Source organism: Pavona decussata, unplaced genomic scaffold (genome assembly GCF_977016875.1).
Source record: "Pavona decussata unplaced genomic scaffold, jaPavDecu1.1 SCAFFOLD_16, whole genome shotgun sequence".
Classification (NCBI taxonomy): domain Eukaryota; kingdom Metazoa; phylum Cnidaria; class Anthozoa; order Scleractinia; family Agariciidae; genus Pavona; species Pavona decussata.
The window spans coordinates 864,726-878,191 of NW_028145439.1; the positions used below are offsets into that span (position 1 = coordinate 864,726).

General features: G+C 37.7%; 1 protein-coding gene across 3 annotated transcripts in view; it reads right to left on the bottom strand.

Annotated features, from left to right (window-relative positions):
• Window positions 1-13,466, bottom strand: part of LOC146487194 (calpain-9-like) — a 36,472-nt gene that overhangs the window by 5,577 nt on the left and 17,429 nt on the right. For all 3 annotated transcript variants that reach the window (XM_085086296.1, XM_085086302.1, XM_085086307.1), the window contains exons 8-17: window positions 12,213-12,407; window positions 10,789-10,924; window positions 8,612-8,829; window positions 7,385-7,436; window positions 6,302-6,379; window positions 5,326-5,383; window positions 4,458-4,494; window positions 3,955-3,976; window positions 2,280-2,348; window positions 1,147-1,225 (exon numbers count right to left, since the gene is read on the bottom strand). In XM_085086296.1, coding sequence (XP_084942422.1) covers window positions 1,147-1,225; window positions 2,280-2,348; window positions 3,955-3,976; window positions 4,458-4,494; window positions 5,326-5,383; window positions 6,302-6,379; window positions 7,385-7,436; window positions 8,612-8,829; window positions 10,789-10,924; window positions 12,213-12,407 — 944 coding nt within the window. The remainder of the gene's footprint in view (window positions 1-1,146; window positions 1,226-2,279; window positions 2,349-3,954; window positions 3,977-4,457; window positions 4,495-5,325; window positions 5,384-6,301; window positions 6,380-7,384; window positions 7,437-8,611; window positions 8,830-10,788; window positions 10,925-12,212; window positions 12,408-13,466) is intronic.

The following is a 13,466-nucleotide window of genomic DNA, read 5'->3' on the forward strand; positions in this document are numbered from 1 at the left end:
AATCGATCAATCGGTGAAAGACGAAGTGCGCAACTTGACAATAGTGAGCTTACGCAACAGGACGGCTGAGGAAAGGGGACGGTGAAATACCGTTGTGTGACCAACATGACATCTTAATACCTTCACATTTTTAGGCGATTTTCGACTAAAACTGGTGTTCTCTCATCTGTGACAACCTGAAAACCACGAGCGGTAGGAATGTTACAATCTAGAGTCATGAATACTTGGCCGTCACGTTGGTCACACAAGCACAATTTGCCGTCCCACCACGTCAGCCGTCCTGTTGCGTAAACTCGCTATTAAATAATGTCATGAGGATGGCGAAAAGTAGTTCCTCACTAATTTCGCTAGTTTTTATTTCAAAAAGTTTCCGTAAAACTTCTCTAGTTACTCAAATAAAGCTCTTATATGACGGGACAGAAGCAGATTTTTCAACTTTAAGTCTCGGTGAAATCGTTGGCTTCTCTAGGAATAAAATTGTGTAAAATATACTTTGAAACGTTCGATCTTCTTTCTAAAAGGTATTTTTCCTTGGAATTCCACCTCTCACATCACAGTAGACCTTTGTCACTCGGCGGCCATGTTGAGTCTAAGGAGAATACGGCAAGCCTCGCACTGAATTCGCGTCGGGGCGAGGCTTGCCGTGCAAAAACAAAGGTTTTTATCTTTCTGACACTCCACATGGCCCCGCGTGACAAAAGTGTATAGAGTACACTGAATTTACTTCCCTCGTGCAGCAATTTAGGGAATTCTATCACCTTTTTTCATAAATGGCGGCCAACAAATTATTTGTTATTTTCATGAAAATTAGCCCTACTAGACTCGTAAGCATGTGAAAAACTCAACAGACCTTTTACTCTAAAATGAGGTTATTAGGCCAAGGATTAATTTAACATTATATTAAAAAAAAAAATTAAATAAATAAATCGGCCACCATTTATGAAAGGTCTATATCTGCGACGAAAGCTTGAACACAAAATTGTTATCAGTTTGTACGGGCTTGTATTATTCTCCTTGTGTTTGAAACACTTCGGAAAATCAAGGAGTATCTAGGTCTGATTTAAGTGGCTGTGTAAACAAGGCTCCAATGTACAGAAAACTAAACAGACTCTCTAACTGGCAACAAATTATTGACGAAAGTATCACCTTGTTTGCTAAGCGCCGCGCGTAACTCGTACATGTCCATGGTTCCACTGTTATCCTTGTCGAATTCGGCAAAGATTTTCTGTCACAAATAACAATTACAGTCTCAGCACAATCAAAAAAAATAATCAACCTTCGATTGAAAACAGACACTTTTTAATGCATATTTGTCTATATCGCCCACACCAGAATGGCTCAAAACGATGACCAAAAAAGCATTTATTACATTGCACATATGCCACACATTGACATTCCAATCCTAGCAGTATGCAGGATGTTTGCGCCATGAATCTAGTTTAATAGCCTTTGCTCCCACGAGTCTCCTGTAGCTCAGTGAATAAAACATTATTCTCAGAAAGGCATTGTTTGCAAGACGCTTTGCCTTTGAACCTCGTTGTATCTATTTTCGGTCATTTTACTTGAAAACGGAGATTATTATGTGGCTAAATGCAATTTAGGAAAGGTTAACCTCAAGACAAAGGTGTGCTGGCTAGCAGTTGCACCCTTGGCAGGCAGGCTTTCCATGACATGGCCACTGAGTCTTCAGGGGTAATTACGTGATTGCTTATTTGCATTGCTTACTTTGTTCGACTGATCGTTACAGATCATTTTTTATTCGAGGCTTCAGCAGCTATTGGATTTCTGCGCCCTCTCTGCCACCCACATTTTAGAAAAGCATGGCGCCTGCTCCCAAGCTCATCTTTCGTCGATGAGTGTAATATCTAGCCAAGTCTTCCGTCTACTCTAAGTAGTGTGTTGCCCAAAATAATTGATTCAAAATGACACCGAAATGGTACACGAAAGCACAAAGACAGCCCTTCCAGATAGCCTGTGTAACAAGCATTTCCGTTTGTGAGAAAGCCTCTCTCCACCCCGCCTCCCTTTTTTGCTCTTGCCCCATTTCGTACGTGTCCAAAATACGGAAATCGGCTTTTTAGTGCACTAAACTCCACGGAACGCTTGCTTCACAAGCTACCCACCCAAAACTTTACCCTTTGGTTACACAGGAAAACCACGTAACCACAGATCTCCCACCAGATTAGGACGGGGCTTAAGCATTCAAAGCCTATTCTTGTCCATTGAAGTGGCATACACGTCTGCTCTCACTGTACATCAAAATAGTGAAGGACACTTACCAGCAAATCCTTAACCATAATCCACGTTTCCTTGAATTCGTCATAGCCCAGTTTACCTGTCTTGTCATCCTACGAACTGTTAAGGACATATTTCTGCCAAGCAATTAGGCTAGGCCTCAGGAAAATTATCACATTTCTGAATGAAACAGAGTTATAAGGCATTTCACTGAACTAACGGAAGTTGAGGTTTTCTAAATAAAATAATTTGAAAATAAATGAAATTCTTGCAATTAGCAGTTCAGAAGGTTATCCGACAAGAAAGTTTAACCAAATAATCAGTGTACATGTTTCTAGCCCTATTGATGATTTGCATGTGACGTTATGGCGGCCATGTTGGTGTACAGGAACAATAAATGTTTTCTCTTCTGGGAGTTGAATTCCCTTTTTATGCCAACTATGTGAACAAATTTTCTTTTGTTTAGTACCCCAACATGGCGGCAATGCAAACCACCTATTGGCATTTATGAAAGCTGACACCATTCCGTTTGGATTCTTCATATGAATATTCCAGTAGTAAACGTTTCAAGGGACCAGATGCCCAAATTGGCTTTCCAAAATCCTCTAGTTCGCCTCATTCCAGGAATCCCATGACTCTAAGCTACAAGTTTGTCTCTCTAATTTCCTACTTTTCCACACAGGCAAGTGCAAAACCAAACAACATTCTACTATTTACCCATAATCAAATTAGAATTGCTTAACACATTTATCTAATTCAGACTATGCCCCAGTCTCACATTAAATACCCATAACGTTTTTTAATATTAAAGCAAAAACCACCAAATTCTGTGATTTTTCCAAAAATTTCTCTGATTACAATTTGACATTTCACTGCTCTCAAGAGTCGACGTTTCCATGGGAACAAGATTTTGCCAGCCTCGCTTTTAGAAATTTGGATTTTTACATGTGCATTTTTGAGAAAAATCTAAGTTCATCTTTGTAAATTTGACATTTCTATAAGATTTTGGCTTTTCTTTCTAGTTTTGTATATTTTGCAGATAATATGGATGGTCTCCTCAATGTTTTGGATAAATCCAAGATGGCAGCTCCAAGTCTGCAGCTTTCCAAGAGAAGTGATATGAATCCCACGTTCAATGACAGACTTCAAAGGAAAGGTTTTAGATGTTCAATATAACCTCAAACTTTCACTGGCAAAGCTTTAACGCCTAAAGTTAAGACTTGGAAAGGATGAACAACCCTCGCAAAGACTTACAGACTCAAAAAGCCTGGGCAAAAGGTGAAATGCGTATGATGACGCTGAGTTTGTAATATGAATAGAAACGTATGAACTTCATGATATCACTTTGACATGTTAATCTTGCCATGTTCAATCAAGAAAGACATCACACCACTAGAATGCTTACCACTGTGTAGTAACTGCAGGTCATTCATCTCACAGCTGTTTTTCCCTTTGCCAGACCAGAAATTTAAAACTACTACTACTGTTCACGCTGTAATTTATCACACTGTTAGCCTTGGATGTTTTTTTGCAGATGACTAAAGATTACTTGTGTGTGGTCTTAAAGTTTTCTTGAATGGCTATTTGTTATTAACTGCACTCAGGTGTAAGGTTGCCCACGTATGGTAAACTTTAGAAGCCATAGTACACAAAAGAGTAGCATCTTGGAGGATTTGGTAACTCAAAGAACAAACAAATATTTTTTGCACCAAAAGATACATCGTTGAGATCGATGATACTCCTACGGAATAGAGAAAAAAAATACAAGTGGTCAAGAAAAAGCCAAAAAAAAAAAAAAACAGTGTTATTTTATTTCACACACTTATGGTTATCATCTGGGCTTGAGCAGTTGTTCAAACTCTGATAAAAACCAATCCAGGATTACGTGCCCAGGAGGGGGGGGGGGGGGGGGGAATCCCATGCAAAAGTGGCGGGGGTGATTGCCGTACCTTTTATGGGTTAAAGGTCGTGGTTTGGTACCCGTTAGGGCGTTAAAATCTACAATGACTTCCGTCAGCGGTATGGTGGTACCTTTTAGGGTATTGAACCAAAAAATGAGAGGACTTAAATGTCAGTCAACTAATTTGGTACCACTTGAGGGGAAAAAAATTATTGTTCAGACCATGCCCGCAACAAAACCGCTGTAATACATGTAGTCTCAAAATTAAGAGTATAGACATCACTATGGTACATATGTGCTCAATCAATTGTTCTTATCTAACCTGCATGCCTCCAAGCTGAATTCCTTGTCCCCCAACACTGCATACAAATAAAGAATGGCCATAAGTCGAAAAGAAAATGGAAGAAAACTTTCACTTCCTCATCCCTCCACTCTAGTTCTCTACAAATCTTAAATTTTTGAAAAATGTTCCTGCAGTAATGTACCAATGTCGAGTAATTTTTTTGGCACAACTTTTATCCTTGTAAATAAGCCACTAAATTTCTATGAGTGGATAAAACTGCAGAAACCCAACTATCTGGTGTTGTGAATTTTCCTGTTTACTTGTAATAACATGGCACCAGAACATCACATCCCTTGATGCGAGTTGCATCCAAGGCTGGCCTGAAATCAACCGTCCAAGTTTCCCAATTGCCCAAAATGGATCAACCACGTTCTTTAATAAGAGCTTGTGAGCAAGTTCCAGTGTTTGTTTAAAATTAAAAATGTAACATTCAACCAAGAATAAAAGTGTACAAACTTTACTGCCAGCTCCAAGAGCAGACAACACCTTTTGCAGTTTTCATGACAAGAGCCGCAAACAAGCCAACTTATGCCTTAAAGTGTGTTTTTTTAGTCTTACCTGGGATGTTCATTACCACCCAAACTATTGAGGCTCAACTTACACTAACTTTTTCCTGACATCGGTCTGTGCCAAGTTAAGATCCTTATCCTCCCACACTAGATGATTGCCAAAAGCAGTTAACGTCACGAAAATTGACAATGTCACATGCTTGCCCACAAAGTGTAATTATGCACATAAATGCGTCCTCAGGAATTAAATATTTTGAGCCCTGAATCAGAATTGGGGCAGTAAAAAAAAAACCACATTGTCATGTGGCTAAATTATTTATTTTACAGATTTAACATACCCTTTTTGGTGGCAGTTGACAAGATCTGCTGAAGCTCGAATGCATCAATTTCTAGGTCCTGAAACAACAACATAGACGTATAAGGTAATCATGTTCATGCTAATGAACAACACTGAAATCTAACACTAAAATCAGAGTACCAGGAAAACTTGTTGTAGTCTACTCGTTGTGCAGCCAATTATTCAAAACTGAAAATGCTTGAACACTGTAATTACAATCCAGTCAGTGAAAACTGAAAACTGAAATAGGGGTCATTTTTCCTGCATTTTCATGTCAGCTATCAACAACAATTTTGCCGCTGCATTCACTCAATAATTATTGTTTACTGTTTTCTTCACAAACAGGGTCCTCTGGAAATCAAGGGAGCACAGTGCTTGCTGTCTATACTATTCCTGTTATGCTGGTTCCTGTTACAGAAGTGTGAGGACTGGCTAAAGACCAACACTATCCTGTGATATGGTATGTTTGGCTCTACAAGACAGATGTGGCCATTCAAATTAATGTCACGAATCTGGAGTACACTTAAAGGGGAAGTATCACGCCAATTCGATGTCATTTCAGAACTGAAAAAATGTTCGTCTGTTAACAGAAACAAAAAAATAATTGTCTAGTTTTGTTATAAATTATAACCCCAGTGCAATAAAACTGTTGATTTAAGTGCCTCTGGCCAGAGACAAAGTAGGTTGGAATGGATTCAAACTTGAAAAAAATTAGGCTAACGTTTTTCAAGTTCTCGCATTTTTGTTTCCAAAATGCGTTAGAACAGATCATGACTTGTTGCTTTCAAGAATTGAGTTAATCTCTTTCCTCTTGTTGCTCTATAATTATTTTGTAGCTATAAGTGAAGGTCCCATTTCAGTATTTTTAACAATAAAAGAGCTCAAAAACCCCATGACACTTCCCCTTTAAGAGCAATGATGCCACTTGTACAGTATGTGGAAAAATGAAACTGGAAAGTTACATATTTCTCACTCACCGTTCCAGCCAGTTTCCTGAACAGCTGCCTGAAGGAATTATCAATCGTCTCGCTTTCTTCTTTGTCTTGGGTTCGGTACTACAAATAAATTGCCAAAATACAAATATATTTTAGGACAGTGCCTACTAATACCGAAGTATTTTTGCACGGTTTATGACTATGCGGGAAAAGCAGATCTTAGCAATAGCTATTGGAATCCAGAAAGAAAATTGGGGGTAACCACGCATTTTTTAGAGATAATTAAGCAACAATTATTCTAAAAAGCCGTAAAATACAAAGCAATGTATGTTTTTTTTGTTTCAAATTGAAGCTTTATCATCTCTGAAAAATGCATGGGTATCCCTCAATTTTCATTTTGGATACCAAGAGTACTTGCTAAACTCTACTTTCCCCACTTAGTTTTAAACAGCGCAAAAGTATCACCATATTAGTAGGCACCACCCATAGGAAACCCAAGTAACTCCAGATGCGCAGAACGTATGCGAAGTAGCAAAAGTAGGCACCGTGCTTAAGTCAGCTAAGAATTGTAATCAAAATGGCTGTTATACTGCTGTCACCACTGGTAAACTCTGTTGTTGAACACTAGTTCCTTCACCCTGACCCACAAATGAGATAGAGGACACATAAGGCATCCCTAGCATTTAGCTTGCAACAAAACTTGACCTTCTGAAACTCATTTAGTATTTATAATTCATGAATAGAAAACAAAGGAAATCACGATCATGAAGGAGGTTTGCAAAAGCAATTGACTTAGTCATAGAATAAACTGAGCTTTTTGGGGGCAAACAGTCTTCTTGGGAAATTTACTTATCCCACCAAGGGCCAGGATGACCGAAGGTGAGGTAAGATTTTAATCTAGGCAAGAAAATTCCAGTAAGAGTTTAATGTAGTTTGTTTTTAAAAGCATGCATTAGATGTTTTAATCAAGTGTACTGACAACTTATAAATTAATAATTAATTAATTAATATTTTTAATAATCAATAATATTAATTGATATCATTATTATTATTATTATTATTATTATTACATTCTCACATTCTTTAACTAGAAACTTGTCTAGCTTGGCCCTTGTAAGCACCTACCTTAGCACGGCGTTCGTCTTTGGACTGAATGGAGGTCTTAACATCAACTTTGCTATGAACAGAAGAGACCATTAGTAGGAATGATGCTTGCAAAGTGACACAGGTTCAGTCAGGGCACAAAAATTGAACTTAAATCATAATATCAACTGGTGGAGGTAAATTTTGCCAAAATCCTACAATTCCAGTTTAAGGTTCCTAGCCGCATTCTTTATCTTTTCAGTTACAATAACTCATCTGTTACAAACTCAACAAAAAGAGGTGATTTCTGGGAAAGCTGGAGGGGGAACCTCTGTTTGGAAGGGGTGGTGGGAGTGGGTTGATTTGGGCCATTTTGGGGGAAGAGTTGGTTGACAGTGGGAGATAGGGGTGATACAAAAGATAAATCTCTAGATTTCAGATCTCCAGAGGTTGGAAACTCTAAACAATTATTACAATAAAAACCGGTCGATAAGCTGCACCTTTTTACAAAACATTTTTGCTCAAACTCAGAGGTGCAACTCATCTGCAAGAACATCTAGAAATGTTCTGTAAATTTCCATGAATCACCCCTTCTGAGACAGCTGTGGAGTCCACTTTAGCTACACAATAATAAATACTGCATGAAACTATAAGAGAACAATTATAACTTGTCACCAGCTTCTGAAAGTTTGATCCCTTGGTTAATAACTAAATGGTCGGAGCTGTTTTAGTTTTCTGTTCTATAATAATTGCCTTTTCTACCAGCTGATCTTTTAGAGATTTTTCTGGAACAGTTTAAGGTCACCAAACAAGGAAACTTCACTGCACCATGCACAATACATTTTACAGTGACTCTGAATGCCTTTCAATTTAACTGATCCCAAAGAGAAAGGAAATATGAGGGTTTATCCTTTTTTTTTTTTTTGAGTATTTGTATGATAAAGGAATAAAATTCAATGGCTTGTGTCCAGTTCTTTATCTTCTCATGAAATGCTCTGCTACTGAGCAGAAAAAAAGAAATGAACAAAAACTAGTAATAATCATGGATCAGTGGGCAGCTAGTCAAAGATGGCGCCCAAACCCTGAAATCGCACAGCATCCAGAAAGACACGACACAAATAGTATGTGTTCTCCTAACGTCGAATGCAAACAGGTATACACGTATTTGTCCCCCTCCCTTCAGACCCCGCAACAAACGTCATAAAAGAAACAGCACTTCTGTTCTCAGTCAGTAATAAAACCTGGAAACTTTAAACGAAAAACCCATACCCTGAAGCCACAGGCTTTTCTGAGAAGATGCGTACAATGAATTCACCAGTGTGCCCAGGTTCAAATGTGGTTGGAATAACCAGGTAGGATCCAGGGTCCAGCAAGTAACGACCAGTGACCTCGCGACTGTTGATGAACACTGGGGAGCGGGCAGTGGAGGCATGATAAGCAAAAAAATCTCTGTCAGCCCTGCCACCTTTCAAATCTTCATCTGTGATCTGGTGACAACAAAATAAGCAATAACACCCTAGTCTGCGAGAACTCATAAAAATTATTACTTTCGAGCTGCTGTGAATTTCCTAAGTACAGATTCCATTTCTCACTTTTAAATTTTAGCAGCTGTTTACTAAAAATCGCAGCAATCGAAGGATGCATTATGCAAGCTAGATTGCACTAATCTGCCTTCAGTACCAAATTAAGCCATCACAAATACGCAATGTCATAACAATAATGGATGGTAATAATACACCAAATTGCAAAAATGTTGTCATGTAAAAGTGATAAAATCAATAGAAAAAATCAGATAGGAATTCATTAGGCATGCAAACTAAATTCCTGGTTTTCAATACTTTCAATAAAGCAGTCCCTTGATTGCATAATTATGATCACAAAATCACCTGTTCAAAAATAATTTTACATTGATCTGGCAACAAACTCCTGTATAATACATCAGTGAGAGTGAAGTGATTGATGATGTAAGGTCAATGTAACCCAGGGACCAGTTGTTCAAAGCCCGATTATGCTAATCCTGGGTTAAAGGGGAAGTATCATGGTGTTTTTGACCTTTTTTGTTAAAAATGGTGAAATAAGACCTTAACTTTGCTACAAAATAATTCTAGAACAACGAGAGGAGAGAAAACAACTCAGTTCTTGAAAGGAACAACTCGTGATCTATTCTAGCGTATTTTGGAAACAAAAATGAGAGAACTTGAAAAACATTAGCCTAATATTTTTCATGTTTCAATCCATTCCGACCTACGCTATCTCTGGCTAGAAGCACTAATCGACAGTTTTATTGTATTGGGGTGATAATTTTTAACAAACCTAGACAATTATTTTTTGTTTCTTTTGTCAGACAAACATTTTTGGGTTTTGAAATTACATCAGATTTTCGTGATACTTCCCCTTTAACGTGAACTTTGATTCAAAAGATTTTTGTCCCTCAGTTTTGCCTTAGACTTTTCTTTACCATAAGACTAAAATGAGCCTTGAAAATAATGTTTAATGAGCGAGATGAAAAGCTCAGTTAACTTTTAATCGTGGATTAGCGTTAATCGGCTTTTGAACAACCCGGCCCAGATGATCAAAACTTAGCTAGGTAGTTTTCATTTTGGATAGTCATTACTTTACAAAGTTACTGAACATTAACATTGCAATGATCAAATTTTGTAGCTTCCGTTGGGGTTGCGGTTACTTTTTAGGGGCTGTTTTTTTGGGAATAGTATTACTTTTTATTTTAACTTCATTTTATTTATGTTAGTGAGGTCATCTTTGGGTCAGAAAATCACCATGAAAATAACACAAAATAAACCTTGTGAACTTTCTATATAAGCATCATCATAAAAGACAGCAGGGAAACTTACAGAGAATCCATATCCCAAGTGCAGAAGCTCAAATTCTTGAAAGAAAACTTTTATTATTAAATATTTGTGGTTAGTATATACCACACAAGTGAATAGTACTTTTCGCGCATGCTGATTGGCTATAGCTCGGAGGTGATATTCAGAATTTCGGAAATACTATTGACCTATGAGCAGCCGAAGAGAAACGAAATGGCTTCCCATTTCGCCATAGTTACTTAAGAGGAAAGTGCAGGAAAACACATGTTACCATGTCACGATTGCTAAATTTGATTTGGCTTCCCATTGGTTGAAAAAAAAAAGGAACAAATTTTGCCTTGACCAATCACAGAGCAGAGTAAGCAAAACCAAAAGGAATACATAATAATGCAAGTTGAAAGTAATTATTACTTTCAACTCGCATTTGAAAACCGCTCAATTTAGTATTAAAACAATGGGTATAAAATATTATGAGAAATACACTAAGTTGCCTTCACATACTTATATCATACTGTGTTCATATTGTGTTCTCAAATGCATGACAATACATGGTTCTTATAACTAATAATTTTATGAATACTTATTGTTTAGAAAAAATTAAGGGAAAAAACAACGTACTTTGTAGATTGAGAAGCCAATGGTCAACATGGGCTTTCCTTCTTCTGCTTTCAGTTTGCGGCGTTTGGTCTGCATAAGTGCCACTGTTAACGAGCACTTGTCATCCTGATCATCATCTGCATCTTGCAAATCAACCCTGCACAGAACAAAACCATTTAATCATTAAGACAAATGTTGGTAGCACTAAACAGCCCGACATCAAAGTAACCTGGAGTAACCCAACATATAGTACAATGAAATCTGGTAGTCTTGGAGACCTGGGTACTTACAACAGGTGCAGTTTAACCAATCACAAGTCCATTACCACCTCTCTTCTTGTGACTTCTTACAAATAAAAACAGAAATCTTGCCCATTATCATTATCATTATCATTATCATTATCATTAGCAAACAAAGCACAAAGTAGTAGATGCATGAAACATTGGAGCAACATTTCCTCAAGGAATTCAAGGACACAGTCATGCAAAAACTCTGGTGAAACTGAACTAAACCAACAACAAGGGATCTGAAATGTCATTTAGGTTGGTTAATTGCTCTCAGCCCAACCAAGCTACTCTATTATTGTCTTGGGTGGTATAACAACTGATACCCCAAGGCCAACAAACCAATAAAAGCTCTTGAAATGCGTTATCCAATGATCCAGTCTAACAATCATCAGTAAATCGGGAAGTTCACAGAATTATTCATTCCAATGTTTCCTTTGATTTACCCGCGATTGCCTCAAATGATTTCTATCACAAGCACGAACAGCAAGATCCATTTGTGTTCAGGTTGTACAGTGTCCAGGGATGTAGCTAAGAAAAACCTCAGCAGGCTCATTAATAAACCCAGCCGGCTCTAGCTTTTGGACTATTTGAAAAATAAGCCTTAAGTATTTGTGTTCTGTTGAAAATTCAGGCGGTGATAAGGTCTACTTCCGATGTTGATATCTGCTGGTAGCTGGCTCTTAATGACATCCCTGTGTATCTGATTTAATTAAGGTTGGTGTCTACTAATACCGAAGTATTTTTGCGCAGTTTATGACTATGTGGGGAAAGCAGATCTCAGCAAGGGCTATGAAAATCCAAAAAGAAAATTGGGGGTGACCATGCATTTTTTTAGAGATAAGAAAGCAACAATTATTTTAAAAAGCAGTAAAATACAAAGCAATGTATGGCTTTTTTTTTTTTTTTTGCAAATTGAAGCTTTATTATCTCTGAAAAATGCATGATTACCCCCAATTTTCTTTTTGGATACTAAGAGCACTTGCTAAGTTCTGCTTTCTCCTCATAGTTTTAAACCACGCAAAAATATCCCTGTATTAGTAGGCACCACCCATAGGAAACACGAGTGTCTCGAGATGCACAGAACGTATGTGCAGTAACAATAGTAGGCACCATCCTTAACACAGGCAAACACTCTGTATGTATTAGATATAATCGCACCTGAATTGGGGATTTGTGGCAAATGTGTTCAGGAAATTGCGGCATCCACCAGCAGATGAACCTCGTACCCATGCACCCTTCTCAGTGCGCCCTTCCCAGTTATTAGCTTGGCCTCCTCCAGGTTTGGCACTGTCTGGTCCCAAGTGGCAAATTTCCAACTTGTCGTAGTACTTAAAGAAATCCTCAAAGGACATCCTGCATTTACAAAGGAAGCAAGTGTAAATCTTTGACCCACCTACAGTACTTGCAGAATTGTTAACAAAGAAAACTAATTTTAAAATACATCAAACATGAAAAAGAGTGTTTCATCCGATCTCCAAACACTGAAAAGTGGATTGAGAGAACGAGGTGCAGCCATGTCGTTTTGACCAACCTCAAGGTGAGCGAAAGTTGGATGAAACACTCTTTCAAGTGTTTGAATGATATATCTTCTCAAACATTGTTAGAGAAATTCAAAGCAAAAGTCCACATAATTTATTTTATGATAATCAAGACCGCATTTCTTAACCTTCATCAAGGTTCAGTGGAACCCCGATTTTACGATCGTCAATCTAACAATATTTCCCATTTAACGATCAAAATTCCGTGTCCCGGCAAAAGTTTTTTATAAATCAGGAGTTCATTTACAACGATATCCCGATTTAACGATATGATTTTGCTGTCCTCTTGCCATATTGTAAAATCCAGGTTCCACTGTAGTGATTTCTTTTGTTTTCTCTTAGTGAATTATTAATGAGTTTGAGAAGCAAAATTCCAAGTGAATCAAGAAGTTTTTACTGCACTAACTTATTAAAATCATTAACTTTTGTTTGATAATTACCACTTCTAGTATATTACATGTTGTGCCATAAATTTGTTTGAATTTTGTCTGAAATCACAAGAACTAAGTCCTAAAGATTATTAAAATCCCTAAATCTGGGACTTGCACTGTACATGCCCAGCGCAGGGGGCTATTCCCTTATATTATAAACTGTATCATGTGCAGTGCCAAAGGGTATGATTTTTGAGCCATAGTTTTGGCCGGAAAATAGGGTATAGATTTTAACCTTTTTGGTTAAAGAACGGGTATGGATTTACAGACACAGGTATGGATTCTGGAAACCAGCTCTGAAAATGGGTATGAATTTTAGAGGCCAGGTTCTCAAGATATAAATCGTTTTCTCCAAACTAGATTCTTTTTTTGAACAATCAGGAATTTTTCAGTTCAGCCCTTCTTTACAAGCCTTATTCAAGAACCAACATTCTTTCAAATTC